This window comes from Sesamum indicum, linkage group LG6 (assembly GCF_000512975.1).
Source record: "Sesamum indicum cultivar Zhongzhi No. 13 linkage group LG6, S_indicum_v1.0, whole genome shotgun sequence".
NCBI lineage: Eukaryota > Viridiplantae > Streptophyta > Magnoliopsida > Lamiales > Pedaliaceae > Sesamum > Sesamum indicum.
Window position 1 is genome coordinate 5,177,982 of NC_026150.1, and position 22,757 is coordinate 5,200,738.

A 22,757-nucleotide genomic window follows, 5' to 3' on the forward strand; every position below is an offset into this window, starting at 1 on the left:
GTGAATTTCTTGAGGAAGAGAGCACGGTTCATGAGGAAGCCGAGGCGTTTGCGCTGGCGTGTAATGCGAAGCGCAAACGACTCGATCGAATCCTCCACATCGTACAGATGGTGAAGATAGTCATCAGTCCACTTCTTGATGTCTCCAAAGTCGGTCTCCTTGTCAGCAGCATCAATGAAGTAGCCCCTCATGCTCTCCAGGGCCTCCTGCATCTCCTTCAGCTGACTCCCAATCACTCTGTTGTTAGTAAACGACTCCTCTAAGAGCAAATCCCTTAGTTTCTGAAGTATCACAGAGGCAACTGCATCAACTGCCATTTTCACACTTGTTGAATGTCAGTATTGCAGTCAGTCAGTGAGGACATAGACTTGCAGCAACCATGATGTGAAAGGGTGGTGGAATTTTCATGGAAGAGAGGACGGAAGCAGCAGGCAAGAAGGACGATGATGCCTCACCCTCAATTATTAAATGAATCAAGACAAGACTGGGGGTGGGGGTGGGGGTAGACAAGTCCCGCCAATTACTAGCAACATGTGATTTACCGTATTGAGGGATACTTAGGATTTGTGTATTACGAATTCAAGTTAAAAGTTATGTTATTTGACTAAAAAAAAGACATATAACACGACTAATAATTAGATAGTAGCACTATAAATTTTGAAAATAAATAATCTAAAAAATATATTGAAACTCTCGTACAAAAGCTATATTTTCAAAATACTTTTATTGGTAAAGAATGCTATGAAATTAATTGATGAAAGTAAAATGAAATGAATGGGAGGACCTATTTATAGAAATTGTAAATATATCGTTGAATAGACATGTCCAATTAGAAAATATATCTTTGAAAAGTTATGATTTTTCATTCGAATGAACTCGTCAGTTCACCCCAAGGGACGCTTGACAAGTTTGTTTGTGATTTCATCTCAGTAAGAAAAAAATGAGATGAAATTAGGATGAAATTTTATTTTTAGTATGTGATATGATATAAAGGTGTATAATGCAATCTACCTCTCCTGTGTTATTTGAAAATGGCAATACACTCGCATGTGAATTTGTTTTTAGTAATTTACCTTCTAGACATATCAAATTTGTGCCATGCAGAAAATAGTATATATAAATATTAATTTATATTTAGATTTTGGAAATTTAATTCCTAAAATAAATAGTTAACTAATTGATGTTAATATTATTTTCTAACCAATCAAATGACGCCAAGTGTCATATAAGTGTATCATATCATCTAAATCGAGCAAGTGCAAGTCAATTTGAAAATAAAATCGTATCATGCCCATATGGAAACATATGCCAAACAAATAATGAAAGGCTAATCAAATCGGGTCATCTCATCAAGTAAATATGGAAAAGTCTTCTACCCTACCACTATAAATAGGAGTGTTATCTAACAATTCAAGGATACACAGAATTGAAGAGACAATCGAAAACAAAAGCAAAATAGCATTCAAGCATAGTGTTTGAATTTGTTCTCTGAGTTTTATGTTGAGTTTTGTGGAGATAGAAAGAGAAAAATAAATATAAATAAGTATGTGTTAGAGGTAGTATATATGTTTGAATATAGTTTTGGAGATAATTTAATATAAGTATTGTATGTTTAATGTTATGTCAAATTATATCTTTTTTATATATATTTATGTATATGTATGTACTTATGCTAAAATATTTAAAAACACTCAAATAAGGTGTTTTTGTATGATGGCAAACACTGGGTATGTTTTGACTCATCCGAAAGATAATTTGAAAATGAAAACAAATATAGTGAAGAAGTCTCAAATTCTGTCGAGCGAAAATCAAGGAAATCCATGGCAAAGCAAAATCAAGGCATTTGTGGCAGAAATCATCCAAAGTCAACATTTAATTTGTGAAAAAATCGAAAGACCTACGAGTTGTCAAGAGACAAATTCAGCTTTGTTGAATATCAGAGCATCAAATCTACCAACAAACATTCAAATTCAAGTCAAATTCTCCAAATTCATAGCGTTCAATCCAGGAATAAGTCAAAAGACTCCTAAATTAACGTTATTGAAGATTCGAGTCAACATCGAAGGAGATTAAAACGTCAAGTTCCACCTTCGAAGTTGTTGATATTGAAGATCATGTTTTATATTGAAGATCTTGTACCCACAAGTTATTTGATAAATCCAAAAATTCTTTGTAATATTTTTCTTGTTTCAATAAATTCATAAACACGAAATTTGAGTTACATACCTCTCTAAATTTTAAAAAATGAGCAAAGTATCGGAAAATTATAAATGATAAATTAAAAAATAAATTTATCTTATCAAATTAAATCATAATAAGTGATTGATTAGGACGTGCGATGCATAATAAATTTATGATATATATAAATAATAATTGATGATACCCAATTATCATCCGATCATATCTAATTAACCAAATATACGAATCTTATGATTGAAATGATACGTCCATTCAATAAACTCATTTGAGCCACTCATCTTGCAAAATAATTTGGGGTTAGAAATTTGTATTTTGCCATATATGACCGTTTTTTAGTTGATTTTTCTTCTTGACAAGCATCACATGTTGTGCATATGTAAAAAAGTATCACATCACACAACCCTTGAATATCATATTTGTACTGTATGTGATGTTTTTTCGACAAATGAAAAATAATTACAAATGACAAAATACAAAATTTCGCAAAGTTGATATGGTAAGTTGACAAAAATAAAAATTAAATACCAAACTGTAAAAATTAAGAACGATTGAAGCAAGAATCATAATTTGGTGAATCTTAAAAAGTATATACGCCACAATAAAGAAGAAAAAATAATAGTATTTCAGTTTAACATCTATAGTTAAACTTGGGCATTTTTTAAAATATTTGTTAGTTCAGGTACCAATACGATATTTTATAATTAAATTTGGGTGCCAAAATTATTGTGAAAAATCTACTTCCATTGCCAGTGGATTTGTTTTTTGCCAGACATTCCCTCAATTTTGGAGCTCTGACACCAATATCATGTTATACTCGCACTAAATATAAATATAAATATATACATTCTTACAAAAATAAGAATATTTGTTGTTTTTATATATGAACTATCAAATTTTCAACAAACTTATAAAATTTTACTCTAAGACAGAGTTCAGATCGAGATTATATTGAAATATATTAATTTGCAAAGCGATTAGGGTAAGATTTCTTTTATCAAAAAGTAGAGTAGCAGCACAAGGAGACGCCTATGTAAAGGTGTGTCACTATTTTTTTGTTTTCATTTAGTGCAATCACAATTTTATTAGTTGTACAATTTCTCTTTAATTGCTATTACGTTTTTCTTAGTTAGCTTTTAGTTGTTAGCACACGTGGAGGGAGTTAGAGAGTTAGTTTACAGACTTCTTGTATATAAACAGAGCTGTAATTCTTTTTCACGGATGAAATGAACAACTTGATTTCTTCTCCAAAATATCTGAAAATGGCTAAACTTTTCTCTCTGGTTGATACCATTTCACAAGTACATTAATTTGCAAAGCAATTAAGGTAATTTTAACGTAAGATAGAGTTTTAACCGTATTATTTGTTGCTCTGAGCTTTACCTTACTCGAAAATTTATAATAATTTAGCGCAATAAGTCATAAATCTCAAATTAGTTAGAGAATCCTCTCATCTTTTGTCAAAATCAAGTTTCATATTAGAACGTTTGAGGATTGAATATAAGCATGTGCTAAAGATTACATTAATTTCATCACATCCATCTATAAATTAAACTAAGTTTCATTCCTTATACAATTCAAACATTACCTTCTTGAATCTCAAAATAATGTAAATTGGTTGACCATATGAATTCTGTGGGTTGCCTTTTCCTTTACTTGTTTTGAACTTCCTAAACTCACTTAATTCTACAGTTGCCTCAATGCTATCTGGCCTATCACCTTATTCTTCGAACTACTTGCTTAAAGCTCACATTCTTATGATGTTATGATTTTCCCAATATATTCTGGAGCAAAGGCAATCTTATTGGACATGCTCAAGAGATACAAATCTCTAAAAGAAGGGAGTGAGGAAAATACATTGAGAACTAATAATTGCACTCTGGAGCCAAACTGTAATATCCAGATATATCAAGACAGCAAGTAATGTTTCTGCATGTCCATATCATTTAGAGAAGTTTTCACCAACTTGGTGGTGGAGTGAGTAGTTCTGCAGTTCTCATGCTATAGTCTGCAGTAGATTTATATGAAGCAACTCTGCCTCTAGTTTGATAGTGTAGTAATTTCTATCAACATTCAAAAGTAAGATTAAGTGCGCATTGAGCAGCTCTAGGCGGAAAACAATATCTACAAACACAAGATGTTGTTAGTAACCTAGACAGGTGACAGAACTTGCCTTGGATGAAATGCTTCCTCAGTTAGTCGTCTCCCTAGCAATAGTGTGATCACTATCCGCTGCTCCGCCTCAATTGTCCCTGCGATCTTAGGAATTCTTTCACGGTCAAGTTGATGCCAGTTGGTTCTTCCATTGCACCAGTTCCGTTATCTCCATTAGGGAACCTTGTAGTTACTGGTGGGATAAGGAAAACCCCAATATCCTCCAATTGCATGACATGGCGTTCAGTCAAGGAGCTTTGCCAGGTCAAGGGATTCATGTCTGGTGCCATGTAGAGTGGTTTACTGTAGTCCCAAGACCGGACTAAGCAAGTCAGCAAGTCATCACATAATCCCCCAGCAATCTACAAACAGGCGTGCATAAACATGAGCAAAGTTAGCAAGGATCGATGATGCTTGACTATTTGTGGTAAAGAAATGTTCACCTCGAACTTCCAATCAAGCCCATGATATAATTTTTCAAAGTAATTATTTTTTGCTGAAGGAAATGGAGTCATAGACAAGTATCCAAAAACCTGCACATGGAGTTTATTGGTACAGCTCAAGAAAGCCTTCGTAAAAGTTTTTTATTAATCTGATCATCAAAGTCTGCTAGAATATGCGCACGTACACAGTAGGTCATTTAACTGCAAATTGATAGATATACCCGAAATGATCGGATGTATAGCAGCTGCAGCCTATTTTTAACACAATGACAATACTGCACATGTAAAACATGTTACCTTGCCTAGTGTGTTTGCTGACAATGGAGCAATAACCACAACTTCAGCCCATCTTCGGAGCTCGATGTGCAGCACACTATCACCTAATGTCTTCCAAGTGGACCAGTCATCCTCATCAGTATAAAGAGCAACATCTCCGGGAAGTGATGACCTGTCTATGAAATGCAGCGCTGCCCTAGTGGCAACTGCCTTTACATCTGCCCATTCATGAAAATAATAGCAGAGATCGGCAAATCTTAATGCTGCCAATGTTCCACAGGCAGCAACCACAATCCTAGGTGTTCTTAGGGCATATTTAGCTCGAGATAGTTCCCTGTATGGATTTGGAGGTTGTGGATGTGCCATACCTAAACACATACAACAATCTAAATAAATCGGAAGTTATTGTTCGCTCTAAATGAAAAAGAAAAGATACTAGGAAATGTTTATAGTTGGGACTATGGTGAGACCTAGCCGAACAAGTGGTTTAACTGCTCTAGTTTAGTGCATATAAATACAAGAAATGATAAGATGAACATACTAGAAAATGTTTATAGTCGGACTATGGTGAGACCTAGCCGAACAAGTGGTTTAAGTGCTCTAGTTTAGTGCATATATATACAAGAAATGATAAGACGAACATGTCACTGGACAGTACTTCAAGCGCCACAATAAAAAAAAAAAAAAAACAGAAAACTAAAAGATGTTACATGGTAGATGGCCCTTCAACTGTCCATTCAGAAAGGATGTCAGTTCATAAGGAAGATCCTTTATTTTAAAATTATCTGCTAATTATGGTATTAGGCTTCTAAAAATGATGTAAAGCACGATACATGCAAGCAACCTGATTTTAGAAGCCTTTCATCATTACCTTGAAACGCAAACAGATCTAATTCAATAATCAAGAAGCAGCTTGTTGGTCACTGCTATGAATATTATCAACAAAGAAATTTCTTATAGAGTGAGTGAACTGTAAAATACACTCACAGTTTCAAGTTCATGGTTTTCTGTTAGATTACATGATGCCTCTCCCAAGCAATAAGTGCAAATTTCTGAATGAGAACTTTCACAAGGTAATATTAAAATTCAACTTTTATACTCCAAAGCATTTAATTACCATCGGTGGTTAAAAATGTACAACTGGAATTATCAGAAACTCCATTCTTAACCACCAGTAAGACAAACAATGCTAACGCATTCATTTAAGTCAAATATAAGTCTGAACAATCTAATACAATTAAACTAGAGAAACTTGCCAAAATTACTTGTTTAATTTCATATCAAGAGAAGGATATATAACACAAGCACCATGCATACAGATCTTTCATGTTCTCCAGCTAAATCAGAAATAGAAAAACAAAAGCTCTATTTACATTTAAAAGTTTATTGAACATTATCATGAAAAGAATAAGATTTTGTGCATTGTAAGTTTCTGCAATTTATTGCTCTCAATTTCTCTGCTAAGTGTAAACAGAATTGATGTCCAAAATTAAAACAAAAAGTAAAGCACAAACCACTGGAGCAATTAGGTTCCAAAATCTATCTGTTTTCCAGATTGAAATAGGCCTACTTCTGTAATTTTTGTGAAGAGCTCTTAGCTGAGTTAAGGAAATTTATGTGAGATATAATAGTGATCAACAAATTGCATAATACTCTGATTAACATCTTTAAGTTTGCCAGTTTTCATTTGATTAAACGACGCATCACCCAACCTGTGATAGAATTTCAGAATGCCTCAACTTCTGCGGATATGATTATGAAGATTGATAAAAATTACAACCTTACAATCATAAACCTCCATTTCATGCAAATTAAGATAACAGAAGAATTTCGGCCATACAGTTAGACTAACATAATTCAATGTGATATCATCAAACCGATCACACATCTTAACATGCTATTCAATGATCCACCAAACAAATTAAATACAATGGTGAAGGGAAACCACAAAGTAATATATACAAAACCAACTGCATCTGAAAAAACAGAAAATAGTAACTAAGAAAAATCCAGCATCTATGTGAATGAAAGGCAAAAACCAATCAACTGACATTAACATAGGGGAAAAAAATTCAATCAAATAGCAGCTCGAGATTGTTCGCCTAACCACCTTAAAAGTGAAAATTTTCGAATTACACTTAACAACAAAAAAATTTGGTAGAAAACACAACCACACGAGGCTATTTCCGCGAATCATAGTGAACAAACACATTACAGACACATGAACATTGCCTTGCCTCGATGTATTTGATCCAAAAACGTTGCAGCGGCATAGTAGAATAAATCAAATCATATCCATGAACTGGACCAAAAAAAACTAGGAAAGTTAAAGATAACATCAATGAATCAATTTCCGACACGAACGAGATAGTGCTATTTTACTGCTAATATTAAACAAATCGCGCAAATATTACCAAAAAAAAAAAAAATCGTCTTTCTGGTCTCTCTTTCTTGCTTCCTTTGTGATAGACTCTGGGGCGGAAGAGAGATGAGGAACCGTTAGGACGAGGGAGAGAATCGGGCGAAGGAAAGGTTAAATCAAAAAAAGGTGAAATTGTATGAGAGATCAAGATAACGAAATTCTTCTATATACGAGTTTACCAGAATTCATTGTCATTGCCTGGCTAACTAAGAGATAAGAAAGAAAGTCAAAGGACAAAGGAGGGGGAGAGATAAAGAATAGAAATCGAGAGGTCACCTCACCGGACTGGTGTCAGATTATCATCAGAATAACACGAGAGAGTAGCAAAAGATGATGGTGTCGAACTGATTTCTGTAGGATTTGTAAAGTGGAGAGAATATCATACTATTGTCCAGCGACAGGAAAAAAAGAAGTAAAAAGACAACTGCGGAAATGGGATTTGAAAACAAATTCTGTTATGGCGTTGGCGGGTGATTCCGCTACTCGTCCACCTGGATTGTTTGACAAACGTCGTCGTTGCTCTCAGCTGAAGCCTCCCTTTCACAAACGTATATGGATTTGTTTGTTTTTTTTTTTTTTTTAAATACCAGTAATAAATTATTATTAATTAAAATAAATCGATTATACTCATTACTGTCGATCATTAATTAAAATAAATTACTTATAATTAATCGACATATCCAACATAGATCATTATAGCATTCATACACTGATCAATAATATTAAATAAACTAAATCTAACCAACACCTACTATTATAGACAATACATACTATGCAGTGGAAACAACATCCGACACATACAGTGGGGTTCGAACTCATAACATCTAAGGTTATGGAACCTCAACTTCGCCAACTAAGTTAAGACTTATTAGCCAAACGTATGTAGTTTTTATTAGGGGTAATCGCGTTGCGATTTTGAAGTTTATTAAATTATTTTTCAATTACATTATCATTTGCAATTTTATAAAATAATTTCTCAAATTAACACTTTCAAAACTAAAATCAAAAGTGGGATTTTCTGTTGTTTCGAATGATTTGACGATTCCAACAATTATTACAAAAACAAGGTATTAAAACTAACAAAAACTAAGAATATATCCAATAAAAACCCTTTCATTGGTACAAAAACTAGTAGATTATTGGAATTACTTAAAGTCAAATACACTATTGTTTAAGAATATATGTAGCTAAAGTCTTTACATAATAAATATAACAAGTTTTGAAATAATTAAAGTTAGATACTTAGGCTCCATTTACTTTTCAGGATTATGCTTGATATCCCATTTAAATATGACTAATTAATTGTTTACTTTTATTTTGTCTGGCTCGTGTTTAATGGCTAATGCCACTACTACTAGTTTTTTAAATAGTGATTGCAAATTCACCCGTCGAGTTGGATTTGTAACCACCATCTACATGAATTTCATCCTATATTTAATCCATCATTAGTCTGTACTGACCTAATCCCGTCACTTGAAGTAAACGAGCTCATACAGGATGGGGGAAATTCTATTATGTTTGGTTTGTTATCTTGAAATTTAAACCTTTTTTTTTTTGAGCCCAAATTTAAATTTTGCAAAAATGAACTTTGCAATGAGATCCTTTGATAATATATAAACTTTCTTTTATAATTTGAATTTGAAATTTTTTAAATAATTAATTAAATTTATATTTTATATATATTTTAAAGAATTAATTATATACGTAACGGTGTAATTCGATTTTTGATATTTTTTTAATTATAAATCAAAATTAGACCAATAAGGTGGTGAGCTTTATTTTAAATTTAGGATTCAATTTGGAAGATAAATCATATAAAAACGATCCGATCTGTTGATTTGGATGTTTTGTAAAAAAAAATGCCACCCTTAATTTTGGTTGAGGTTGAGTTGAACTTTCGTTAGCATTGGCATCTCATGCTTTAGTTTAGCCATGTCGAAACTCATATCCAAACCTACAGAAAAATTGTTAGACTAGATCCAATCTCATTAAAAAATATAAATTAAATTTTGTGTTCGGTTTTCACCCATTAATCCAACAGTTATCCAAAAACTTATGACCATCACAATCACCGTCTCTCTCTCGATTTCATATTTCATGCACATCAATCGCTTCTTTGCTTGTAGCTACCTAACCTAATCCCTAACTATATCACCTGTCCCGGCCTCCTCTATCGCCACCACCGTCTACAACTAGCCCCATTTTGAGCTGCCGATTTTTGTTACACGTTCACCCAAACCGCATCGCCTCCTCCACTACATCCACTATGTTAGCGGTGCTCACCTCCTTCTTCGTCTTCGTTGATGGATGCTGCCTTGTAGTTTTTATCTCCAACTTCCTCATATTGGCATCGCCTAATTATATAATTTTAATTTATAGGGAATTTTTTTCTTGCTATATAGTCTGTTTTCTGCTGATCAATGGGAGTGTTTATACTTAATTCGCATTCAGAAACCTATTCTAGTAAAATCTTAAATCAATGGTTCAATGGATGTCATGATATGTTATGCACTTACGCTTGATTTGGTGGCAGCTTGCAGCAATAGATACTGCAGAATTTCTTGTGTGGTTGTTGGGATGATTTCAATGGTTAGATGCAATTGTTGCACTTAGTGTGCGGACCTGATTCGACCAAATTTAAATTGATTATATAGGAAGTGTAATGTAATTATACTTGCCGTGTGATTAGTGTATAGTTAAGGAAAAGTGCCCAATCATAGAGTAATATCACACTTGCTCTGTAATTGATTTGGTTTGACTAAATATAAATTTTATTATTTCTAATATATGTTGATTAAAATAGACATAATAACTACAATTGATTTATAATATATGCTTTTGATTAAAATAAACTAAAAAATATTATTTTTTCCTCCATCTTTTTCAAAGTGAATTTTCTACCAATTTTTTTTAATGAACATTGAAGATTAATTAATTTTTTGATTTAGTTTTTATTAAATAATACATTATTTTTTATTTTTAATTGAATACATCAAATAAATATTTTGAATTAAGTATAATTCACTATGTCAGTGACTTGATATCTTTATAAATTTTAGTTAATTTTTTTAGTAAATGAATTTTCATTTAAACACAATCTTAATAATGTGTATAGTCCAACAAATCTACAATCAAGATCATATATCGGTACATAAAAAATCATATAGACAAAATATAATTTGATAATAAACAGTGATTTTTAATCTCTAAAAAGTAAAAAAATAATTATATATATTGTTATTTGACTTATTTATTTATTATCCATCAATATCATTTATCACATCTATTTTTTGCAAAATTAGAGATACACCCACAAAAAATTATTCATTGCACAAACTATCCTGAACTTTGGTTGACATGGATGGTTTTGTAATTATACAACAAAGTATGAATTTGTTGTATAAATAAACTATATTTAAGGGGTGAAAATATAATTATTTTACAAATAAAATAAACTTATTTTGTTTTTCTAATTTTACAAAACAAAAAACTCCAAACATAGATCAATATAAAAATAGTAATAATAAAGTTTAAAATTTAAAAAAATAATAGCTCAACCTAGATGCAGTGTATGTAGAACAACTTTCCCCACAATAGGGCAAGATAAACTCCTCAGCAGCATTCCATCCCCACACCTCAACCCTCAATCTTCCCTCCTTGTTGTCTGATTTCCGCCATCAACGAGCTTCTTGAGTTGAGTGTCAGTGGGTGTGCTTTAATTGAACGTGTAGGGTAAAAGAAGTGTTTGTTTTGAAGAAATTTATAGGGTTTTGGATTAGGTTTGTCTACTTCAACTTCAACTTCTCTTTTCTTCCAGTTACAGAGGAGTTGAAATTGAAGAAAGGTAGTGCTTGCTAGCCGAAACCCTAGCCAACTCTACCGGTGGGAACAGCAGGTGGCTGCAACAATGAAAGTGGTGGCGCTGGTCAGCGGCGGTAAGGACAGTTGCTATGCGATGATGAAGTGCCAAGAATACGGCCACGAGGTTTGCATTTGTCATATCTGCGTATAAGTGTGAATGGATTAGTTCGGAAGACAAATTCTTGGGTGTTAATTATTTATTGTGGTTTCAGATAGTAGCCCTGGCGAATTTGATGCCGGTTGATGAAGCACAAGATGAGCTTGATAGTTACATGTATCAAACAGTAAGTCTTTGCATTCATTCAACTTTTATTATTTTTTCCTTGCAGTATGTATACTTGATGGATGAAAAGAGTAAAATATGGGCGAGTTGCATCTTCTTCCTGTTGGATTTGACTTAGGGTCCCTTATTTTAGAAATTTTAATGGATGAATTTTGTTTGCTAGCGTTTGCTGGATCACATCCTTTTATGCAGTTGGTTACATGTGTGTGTGTGAGGACTGTGGGTGGCTAAAAAAATTCACATCATTGGCAATCCATGATGCATTCCCTAAAATGCTAGAACACTCATAAAAAGGGTCCTCTATGGTACTGAATATTCTCTGGATAGGTGGATAGGGGGCACAGGTAGGAGACAGGGGCTGATACGCGTTGCATACATTGAACTGTAGTATTGGAAACTAAGAGCCAAAAAAAAAAAAAAGGAAGAAGAGAAACAAATATATAGAAGTATTATTTGCTTTTACAATAGGGTGTTTTGTGATGCTTTAAAATTTTGTAGTTGAAGTTAAAAATAAAAGTTGTCCCAATTTTTTTTTTGGATAACAATAATACTTTAAATTCTTTATCTTCCGTGATATATTTGATGTGGGAAAAAGATATTGTTACCAAAAGGCACTCCCTTTAAAGGCAAAATGCCAAAAAAGACATGGATCTCCACCTTTATGTGTGATTCCAAGTCTGTCCCACCTGAGCAACCTACATAACCCTAATTATGAGCCATTTTCGGTTTGGGACCTGGGTCAGGGAAGATCATTCGACTTGATCTTCTCAATTAAAATATGAGCTCAACCGTTACAAGATTAAGAGGAAAGTACTTAATTAATAAAACAACTTTAGGTCTATGGTCTTGTAGTTCACAGTATTGATGTTATAGTACTTTTGAAATTTTATTGTATGCACACACACGTGTGTTTGCATTGGTTTAGTATCATAATCTTTTTGGCATTTACTGTATTTAAAAAATTTGAAGTCTAGTCATATACCAAGAATTTCAACAAATAAAACTAGAAAACATTTAATAAGCTTGAATCATTTTATTTGTGTTCTTATATTATATTAATTTGATTTCCTATAGATAAATATATTATAAATATGTATGATGCTCATGCATATTATTATATATAAAGAGTCATTTCAAACTGTGCTCTATCCAATACTCTTTGAGAATTAACATATCCTGGGTTTCTATTGTATTGTTTCCTTAACCATGCATCATAGTGTCTAAAAATTTTACTCGAACTGAAGAGGGTAGAGGTTCTCTTCTATTTCTATTGCTTGATCATTGAATTTTTAACTGAAATTCGCACTTATCTTAAAACAAATATCCTTGAACAAAGCCTGCCATTTTCTCGCTTTCTGTGCGAGTAAATTGCAAGAAGCGCAGGTTCCGCAGCTGTAGTGCCCAATTTTCATGTCTATGCTGGAATATGAAAAGGGAATGACTAATAACAGGATACAATGGAATGGTGGATAATTTCCACAATAGTCTTTATAGACTTCAATATGAAAGATGAACCTTGATTAGAGAGATGTGGTTAGAGTTTTTCAGTTGCTACACATATCTTTTCCCTTTCTTGTGTTGTTCAATTAAAGTCGTGGAAGTTACTCTCGCAATAATTGCTTAGCTATATTAACTGTGATTTCTCTGGGGATATTTGTGCAGTTCTATAACTTGCTGCCTTTGGTTTGTTTCTACAAGTTTAGAATCAATATTTCTTCTTCTATTATGTTCTAATTAATTAGGTGTTGGATGACTTCTGCAGGTGGGCCACCAGATAGTTGTTAGCTATGCGCAATGCATGGGGATTCCGTTATTTCGGAGACGGATTCAAGGATCCACCAGGCAAGCCCTTTGAGTGGGAATCTTTTGGTATAACTGATATCCAACCTTTACGTTGGGGAAGCTAAATATACTTTTTGTGTTTGACTAGATATCAAAGAAAACACATGTCCTTCATCCTTGATAAACTTACTCCTCTGTGATTGATAGCATATTGTTTTAAGCTATTGCTATTTCATTGGCTTTATGATTTTGAATGGACATGGCTATGGTGTTATACAGAGGTGCAAATGTTTGCGTTGGTCACTAGCTTTTTCAGCATGATTTAATAAAGTTCAACTTCAAATTTTCAAATGCAAATTATCAACTCAAGGCATGCCGGTCGGCTCAAATGCTTATTTCCACCAAGGTTGACCCTAATATTTTTTCTTGTTTTCTTTTTTAAGGTGACTTGTGACTTTTTAGTGAGTTTTGAATATTTTCCTATCTTAATATAACTATATTAGTGTTTAGTGTTATTTTATATTTCAATTACGAAATAGTTTTGACTATGAATTTGATTTGTTTACCATTCATTTATCCCATGTGAGTCTTATTCATGCCCAAATGATCTAATCTCATCTCCTTAATTCGAGCCAAGACATGCAATCTCTTACCCCACATGCAACCCATTTCTTTGCGTCACAACAGTCAGGCCTCATTTTTTCACAGTCGATACATTTCTGAAAGTAAACCAGGATTTGATGTTTGATTCGCACTGAAGGGTTGAAAGAATCCGGAAAGAAGAGCTTAGAGATGCTAACTATTAAGAAACCATGAACAACCACCCACCCTGTATGTTGTTGTGAGTGACATCTACTGAAACATAGTCTACTACCTATTTACTAGGGCTTCTTTCGGATGCCTGGAGGGATTTCATTTACTTCCTTTTGTTTACATCGTTACTGATCTAAAACAAACAAGTACATTTATCTACATACCCATTTATACAATCATTTTTTCTTACCTTCACCTTTCACCCCATCCAAATGAGCTCTAGAATAAATCCAAAATATCTCAGTAGGGAGACACATATGACATTACCACTGGTACAAGAGAACATAAGGATATTTCTGGGTAATCATATAACCATATTCACTAGAAAATGCTGAATTCTTAGAATGAATGCTAATCTTGTTAGTTTCTAAAGAATCGAGATGTATCTACTGTAGGCTATGCTATGATATACTCAAAGCACTTCAATCAATATTGTGTTATTTTGGGCTTTACAGGCATCATAGTCTTAGCTACAATGTGACTCCTGGAGATGAGGTTGAAGATATGTTTATCCTATTAAAAGAAGTAAAGCGCCAGATACCCTCTGTTGCAGCAGTTTCCTCAGGTGCAATTGCATCTGACTATCAAAGGTTACGTGTGGAAAGTGTATGTTCTAGGTTGGGGCTTGTTTCTTTAGCATATTTGTGGAAGCAAGATCAGTCATTGCTCCTTCAACAAATGGTAAACTATGCTAATTCTATGTTTGCTTCTGATAACAGCAATTATGTCATCGATGATATTAACTTATCTTGCCTTTTGTTTTGTTTCAGATAAGAAGTGGAATTGTTGCCATCATAGTAAAGGTAGAAAATGTGCTTAGCTTCTCACAATAATTCGATTAATGGTCTTTGATCCAATTCCTTTATGCACATTTTATATGCAGTCTTCTGGTCTTCAGTACTTGTTATGCAGATTTTCTTAACGTATGATCTTAATGGATATATGTCCTAAATTATAGTTCTTTATTTTTCTGTAGCAATAACCTTGACAAAGTCATCTTTGATTTATCTGCAGTTTGACTGACTGTATGTGGTTATGCTTACTTCTTTAGCAAAAATGGATTCATTACTTTCCCTTTTTGTAGGTTGCAGCCATAGGGTTGGACCCCTCAAAGCACTTGGGGAAGGAAATAACACATGTAGAGGTCCATCTTCACAAGTTAAAAGAGTATGTTAGCCAACTCATCTCTTATGGTCTTTGGTATTTAATCTTAACAGCAATTATTGTTTTACTGGTTTATTTGTAGGTTGTATGGGATAAACGTATGTGGTGAAGGGGGAGAATATGAAACTTTAACTCTAGACTGTCCGCTCTTCAAGGTATGCTTACCTATCCCTGTCATTTTGATCTTATTAAAGTTTTGAATATTCGTTATGAGGTGAGTGGTGATACATGTATAATGTCTATGCTTCTTTGCTGCTGATTCAGCTTGTGATTTTGTGGTTTCTAATAAAACATTTACTATATTTTATAGTTAGCTTGTTTACTTTCCTTCATTGTATTCAAAGTATTAACTTATAGATCTTTTCCAGAATGCTCGAATTGTGCTGGATAAATTTCAAGTTGTCTTACATTCATCGGATCAAATTGCTCCTGTAGGGGTCCTGCATCCCATGGAATATCATTTGGAGAACAAGTTGGTTTCATTGTCTGCTTGTGATAATGACAAAAGTTATGAGGTAACTCTGGGGGAATTCGATTCAGTATGTGAAGTGTTGGGAGATTGCCAAGATACCTGTGAAGCCCCAAATCAAAAAAATGATGTGATTTCTGACTTAGCACTAGATACACAACATGATATTCACATCTCAGAATCCAGGAAGGATAGTACTATTTCCATTGCTTGCTGGTTGCAGGATGCCTCTAAAACCTCAGCAGGTATGTATTAAGTTATGACAGAAAGATAGTGGGTGAGCAAGTGGTAGATTTCCGATATGCGTGTTCTCTTTTATTTAGTTCTTCTCCTTGTTTTTATTCTAGTTGAGATATATCTTTCACTTGGATGTTCATTTCTCTGTGCTTTCATCTTCTTAAATCGACAGATTTGCGGGAGGATCTGAAGGTGGTTTTAACAAGAATTGAATTGCTGCTTATGGAATATAATTGTTCTTGGGAGAATGTTCTTTATATACACCTTTATATTGCTGATATGAATGAGTTTGCACCAGCAAATGAAGAATATGTAAAATTCATTACTCAAGAGAAGTGTTGGTTTGGTGTACCATCACGTTCCACAATAGAACTTCCTCTATTGCAAGCTGGTTTGGGGAGGGCATATATTGAAGTCTTAGTATCAAATGATAATACTAAGAATGTTTTGCACGTCCAAAGTATTTCTGAGTGGGCTCCTAGTTGTATCGGTCCATACAGCCAGGTAATACATCATTTAATGTGGATTCTGGTTATATTTTATTTCTCCTATCACTTGGTAAGTATACTTTGGTAGCCAGCAAGTTCATTCTGTAGTATATTTGCATTTTTTAACTTCTGAGATTGTTCTGCATTCTAACTTGTGAGTTTATTTAGTTGGTGGTGTTTTTCCCTACCAATCCATTCTCATACATATCACATATGATGAACCTCAAGTTCTTAATTTCATACTATTATGTGATCGGCGAGTGTCGTCTGTACTTAACCAAAGAAACGGAACATTATCCAGGTCTTGAGGCAACCACTGGAGTTTATAACCTGTTAAGAACTAGGACCAAGATTCAGGTTAATTAATATTTTGTCCCTTTTAAACATCCCCCCCGAACCTCCATTTCACATGTGTGTGCGTGTGCTTAACGTACTTGCTTGTATATGCCCTCCCAAATGTTCTCTCTTCATTACTTACAAAGATGATATTTTGATTTTTATTTAATTTATGCTATCATATTGAGGAGGGGATCCTTTAGTCTGACAAGTTTCAATATTTCATCTCCTTTAATGACCTCATATTGGAAGCGATCGGCTTTTCTGATTTGTCAACCATACATGGCTGACAAGAGAATGAAATCACTAGACATCGCCATTCAGTCTACTATCTTCACAAATCTCGTGTAAGAGAAGCTACTCCCTCCTTGGTCACACCTTATTTTGCTTTCTTAAGGGGCTGGTGTTTCATTTGGATGTGCAACTTCCTTTTTGATGCTCATCCATTCATCCATCCATCTAATAGTCTTCATGGCGATGTTACCTACAACCAATTCAGTATAACCACAACATGTCAACAGTAGAACAGTATTAGTCAACCGCTGCTTTCTTCTTGAAAATTCCAGATGATGAGCACCATATTACCATTATTGAATAGAAAAAGATGGGTAAAGATTTTTCTGAATGATGTTATTCAGTTAATGGAAGTTTAACTTTGTACATATGATTTTGTTTGTATTTATTGTTTTGTTAGTGCCTTCCAAATAAGTTCTTAGGATTGTGTATGCAGTATGCTATTCAATAGCCCATTCTTAAACTCAGGGGCCTCCACATTCAAGTTGCAATTGGAGGAAAAATAGTTCATGATATATTTGCTATACTACTCATGTTTCCTCCTAAAATTACATGGAACTTTTAACATCTCTTTCCAATACATGAATTGGCAATCATGTTTCTATTGATATGTGCTGAGTCAACGTATAAGTGTGTGTATATAATATGTATTATTGTATTCTTCTGTTACAAGTTGTTTTCATCATTGATGAATGATGTCAGTGCAATTTTGCAAAGTGAAACCATAAGGTTGGAATTAATTGGAATTTGATGTGTTAATAACTGTTACAAACACCATTTTAAAGATGAGGATCTGCAATAAGTTCATTGATGGTCCTGAAAATATCACACTTTTATTTTCATTTTCTTCAACCTTTAGTGACTTAAATATCCTGTATGTATCCTGCATAAATTTAGTTTTGGATGGGATTCTTAATTCTGCAAAATTTAGCTTGTCCTCTTGTCCGTTTAGTACCTTACAAAGTAAACTCTTTGTGGCAAGGACCTAAAATATATGTGAATGTATAATTCGTTTTTTATGTGTTTTTCATGGTTAGAAACTAGTGAACTCTCTTTGCAACTTTCATTGCGTTCCTCATTTTTTATGCATACTTTTCAGGCAACAGTGCATAAGGATGTTTTATATATGGCTGGCCAGTTGGGGCTTGACCCACCAACAATGTTGCTTTGTGATCAAGGTCCCCCACATGAGTTTCAACAGGCACTAACGAACAGTGAAGCTGTCGCAAAATGTTTCAACTGTTCAATATCCACTTCTGCTGTTTCCCTTGTCATTTTCTGTTCGGTATCTGTAAATTCATCAGACAGAATTGCCATTGAGGATCAGAAGGATGTCTGTCTTGCACAAATGAAGCTGCGGTTAAATAGTGGAAGGAGGCCCAGTATGCCTGTAGTGAATGATCCTGTTATTTTATACGTTCTTGTTCCTGATCTGCCAAAGAGGTGAACTTCCTACTCCGGTGCTTATGAGTTTATCATTACATCATATGCAGCCATCAATACAAATCATTCCCAAATTTCTATGTGTATTAAAAAAAATGAATTAATTATTAAGAAATCATCAGATTCATTTTTTTTCAAGCATTTGTGATGGCATTACTGTGGGCTTATGGTACACGCTAATAATGCTAAATTAACTCAGTGTGTAGCTAAAATCAAAAGATATGGTTATGTCTTTCTGTTTTACTGATTATTTGGGTTTGTACAGAGCTTCAGTGGAAGTAAAACCCTTGCTTTACTGTGGGGAGAATATAGAGACTTCTCCTGGTGTCACCCAAAAAGACCTATCCATGGGAGAAGTGTATTGGGGATTTCAGCATGAAAGCTGGCATAATAATTGTCTTCAGAAGTGTATCATTAGTGGAAGATTGTGTACGGCTGTCATATCTGTCACACAGGAAATTGCAGGAAAGATATGTCCTCAGACCACTGACTCTGCTTATGCTGAATCACAATGTAAAGTTAATACTGAAAAACAAGCTGTAAGGATGGCAGAGTTCTGCATCTATCTTCTTGATAAAGTTCTTTTGGAGAATGATTTCTCTTGGGATGATGTAATGGTTAGTTTTCTCTTCACTGTCGTCAATTTTCTCTTGTGATGGTTTCTTGTCTACCTCTGCTTTGTTTTATGGTTATGCATCTTTTCTACTTATAGTTTTGTGTTTCTACAGCTACTTATTTTTCTCAAGATGCTACTTTTATTGTCTGCATAGTGGAGACAATATTGTGGTGTTATCTATATGTATTCACTTTTTTATTTAGTAAAGTATCTGTCCATGTCTAAACGTAATTGTTCAGATTCCTTGTCTTTAGTTCAGCACCATCACCTTCTCTCCCGTCTAAGTACTGTTTGTCTGGCGATAAAGGCCTACAATATATCCTGATATTTTTAAGGGAAACCTATGGTTAGATAAGTTTATGGTATTTACTGATAGAAACTTTATCAGCTAACTGAAGAGAAGGTGAGGGTGCTGAAGGTTTCATGTCATATTAATAGATACACATAATTTCCTATGCAATGCTTTGTTCCCATTTTTTCTGCATTCTTTTCTTTTTAACTATTAACCTTAACTTCTTGGTGTTTCTTACTTATATTTTCATCATTTCGCATGGCCTTGCAATATAGTTGACGTGACTACACCAATGTACCTGTCCCAAAATAGCTGCATATTAAAGGAAGACTATGTTCTTGGCCTAGCCATGCACAAATGAATAATTTTCCTGGCAATATTCTTAAAACAATATCTGATGGCCAATATGTTTCTGAGTCTGTCTCGGTATGCTTCCCGATGATTTAATCTATGTGGGGCTTCTCCTTGCTAATCGACACTTTTATGATTCGGTCTACTGTCTGGATGTGTTGACCTTCCATTGCAAATATTTACCCTTGTTCTGCTTCTTCTGGGCTTCTATATGCTGTTGGTATTTCGAACCCTTCCAGACGTTTCTCATTGATATCTTATTGTTTGTAGAATTTGCGGATCTATTTCATAGCAAGTCCTCACGCCAGCCATGAAACATTGTCAACAATCTTCACCAATGCATTCAATGAATTTGGGGAGATGAGCAGGAGAATCGACAGTGACAAAGGGTCATTCTTCAACCTTGTTCCCGTCTTGGGTGCTGGGAGGTCAGCAACATCCTTAGACAACATACTTACGTGTGAGCTATTTGCCAGGAAATCTTAGCCAGAGTTCTTTTGTTGGTTGAGCTATCTACTTTATACATATTGATCAGGTAACAAATCACTAGTCCAAACATAGAAGATACATGCGCACACGTACACCAGGCACAGTATGCATTATATATCTACGAATTGCTCTGAGAAGCTCCCTTATTTCAGGCAACTATACTTGGCAAAATGATATTTGTATTCACTCTGTAATTGAACTGGGTCGATTATATGGTTCTATTTTTGATGGGTGATTAAAGGTGGAGCAATATGGGAGGTTGAATGAGTACGATAAAACACCAGATGAATAGTGTTACCAAGATCCATATTTTCAAAATCCAAGTTATTGTTATGTAAATTAATGACATACCTTTTGTCTTTACATACCTTTTGTCTTTGATTATTTATTGCTAAGCTATAGAAATTTGTAGAGAGATACTGTAGCCTTTTGGTTTAAATCAATTTAACTTAGATGATTCAAAAGCGTGGAAAATACTTTTTTCAGTTTATTTTTAACAATAGGACCTTATTTTAGATGGTTGTAAACCGATTCCTAGGAGAGTGTTGTGGGGTTGTACTTTTTTGTAGAAAAAGAGTTTATACTATTCCAAAAACTTAAAGTAAGGAACTATTATTTTATTTTTAGATTTTAATATATTTTCCTTCAATTTTACCAATATTAAATAAGAAATTATTATTACAAATGCTTTGTGATTTTTATAAAAATATCCCATTGACTTGGAAAATTTATTTTTTCAGCTTATAAGCTGATTGAAATAGCAGTAAAATGAAAGGTGAAACCCATTTCTTGATACCAACAACAACACTTCTCAAGGATGAAACATTGTATTAAGGATCAAATATTCTAAATAGTAAACTTATCGTCGGCTAAATTATACATTTTGTCCTTATATATTGCCACCAAATCGTTCATTTTGATCCCTAATTTTTTTCGAGGCGAGATTTTAAATCCCTGTAATCTTTATAAATTGTTAAAATTTATAAAGTTGGAGAACATACCTTGCAAACAATACGGTCGTGGGCCAGTTATCCGAATTAATTGCGGGATGCGTAGTTTGACTCAATTACGAATATCTCTTTATTATTTGAAAAATTATAAATATTTTTTTAATTTTGATGGCCGATCAATGATTACCCTGATTCGTTAATTTTTCGTTGAGTTTCAATTCATTTTTTGTGGTGAACTGAGCAAAATGCTCTATTAGAATAAAAGTTATATCTTTTTTAATATTTTAATTTTTTTTGACTAAGTGGATAAATTTTTTATAATTTTTAAAAAAATTTCATCTATTCCGTTTGATTTTTATAATTTTTTATTTTTTTTTTATAAAAGTACAATAAGGCGTACTTATAACTTTCTTAAATCTCGTGGAAGCCCGTTGTAATTTTACCCAATAGGTTATTGAAGAAAACTTTTTTAAAATATTAAAAATAAATGTTGTAAAAAGTATCAAAAATAAAAATATAATAATTTTACTAGCCAAATATAAAAATAAAAGTAAAATGGCAAAAATATATTTTTTTCTTAAATAATTTTATTATTTTTCATTTAAAATCCAAGGAAAAAAAGTTTGTTGTGGAAAAAATAAAAAAAAATAAATAAAAACCATCAAGTGAATACAAAAATAATATTAAAAATAAAATTCGAGCACAATTAAATTATTTATAATTATTCAAATAGTAATATAATATTAATACTAAAATTTGTATACTAAAAATAAAATTTATGGGATTAGTCACAAGCAGGATCAAAAAGTTGAAAGAATTAAGCCCACTTCAATGGCGGAAAAATACGACGTGGCATATTCATATTCCACAATTTCTGGTCGGAAAGTACTCTGCAGAGAGAGTGTTGATGTTGTCTCTTTCGTAGTTCTCGTTGTAAGACAATCTGGTTAGATCGTTCTCTTTTGGCTTTGGGTTTTGTCAGCTGATAGAGTTTTAACTGATCATTTAAACCCTAATTCTCTTCACAATATTGGAAACCCATCAATTGATTACCCGCATTCGATTGCCTCTTAGCATCACTCGATTGAAGGTGGAAATTTCCTGTTTTAATGATGTTACATCAAGTTTTTAGTTCAAAACTCTTGTGATTTTGCGAAGTTAGTTCTATTTTATTTGGCTTTTTATTTTTGTCCTTTCCTTGTTGCAGAAACTCAGGTGATAATGTCGCCGAGGTGGAGCAGAGTTTTCGGCCAAATTTGCAATTTGCGGAGGAGTACTGAATTTGCACGGAGGGATTTGTCTGTTTTTGAGTTTCGGAATTATGCTAAGGTTTCGGCTGCGGTGGAGCCCAATGCTGAATGCGACACTATTAAACCTGAGGTATGGGACTTTCAAATT

At 33.5% G+C, this 22,757-nt stretch overlaps 4 protein-coding genes across 10 annotated transcripts in view; 2 read left to right on the top strand and 2 right to left on the bottom strand.

Moving 5' to 3' along the window:
• The window catches only part of LOC105163968 (disease resistance protein RPP13-like), a 3,299-nt gene extending 2,982 nt beyond the window's left edge, over window positions 1–317 (bottom strand). The window contains exon 1 of the mRNA XM_011082505.2: window positions 99–317. Within this exon, the coding sequence (XP_011080807.1) occupies window positions 99–317 (219 nt within the window). The remainder of the gene's footprint in view (window positions 1–98) is intronic.
• Window positions 4,087–7,881, bottom strand: LOC105163969 (probable phosphopantothenoylcysteine decarboxylase). Of its 2 annotated transcripts, none has more exons than XM_020695087.1 (3): window positions 7,768–7,881; window positions 5,091–5,437; window positions 4,087–4,712 (listed from the first exon to the last, which is right to left on the bottom strand). In XM_020695087.1, the coding sequence occupies exons 2-3, from the start codon at window positions 5,433–5,435 to the stop codon at window positions 4,422–4,424; spliced, it is 636 nt and encodes a 211-aa protein (XP_020550746.1). In that variant the 5' UTR covers window positions 5,436–5,437; window positions 7,768–7,881; the 3' UTR covers window positions 4,087–4,421. The 2 variants fall into 2 exon arrangements, with proteins under 2 accessions (XP_020550746.1, XP_020550745.1); XM_020695086.1 differs by lacking the exon at window positions 7,768–7,881 and adding an exon at window positions 7,484–7,708.
• LOC105163797 (diphthine--ammonia ligase) lies at window positions 11,048–20,957 on the top strand. 6 transcript variants are annotated; one of them, XM_011082270.2, is made up of 13 exons: window positions 11,048–11,184; window positions 11,309–11,476; window positions 11,565–11,636; window positions 13,398–13,477; window positions 14,686–14,911; window positions 15,001–15,033; window positions 15,315–15,397; window positions 15,477–15,549; window positions 15,763–16,108; window positions 16,273–16,604; window positions 18,318–18,661; window positions 18,927–19,278; window positions 20,191–20,674. In XM_011082270.2, exons 2-13 carry the CDS (start codon window positions 11,399–11,401, stop codon window positions 20,404–20,406), a joined length of 2,235 nt encoding a protein of 744 aa, XP_011080572.1. In that variant the 5' UTR covers window positions 11,048–11,184; window positions 11,309–11,398; the 3' UTR covers window positions 20,407–20,674. The 6 variants fall into 6 exon arrangements, with proteins under 6 accessions (XP_011080572.1, XP_020550429.1, XP_011080571.1 ...); XM_020694770.1 differs by having other exon boundaries at window positions 11,050–11,476; window positions 20,191–20,455; window positions 20,562–20,957; XM_011082269.2 differs by having other exon boundaries at window positions 11,050–11,223.
• LOC105163798 (ubiquinol-cytochrome-c reductase complex assembly factor 1) overlaps window positions 22,163–22,757 on the top strand; it is a 4,695-nt gene continuing 4,100 nt past the window's right edge. Inside the window, exons 1-2 of the mRNA XM_011082272.2 lie at window positions 22,163–22,449; window positions 22,567–22,739. Coding sequence (XP_011080574.1) covers window positions 22,581–22,739 — 159 coding nt within the window. The 5' untranslated portion in view covers window positions 22,163–22,449; window positions 22,567–22,580. The remainder of the gene's footprint in view (window positions 22,450–22,566; window positions 22,740–22,757) is intronic.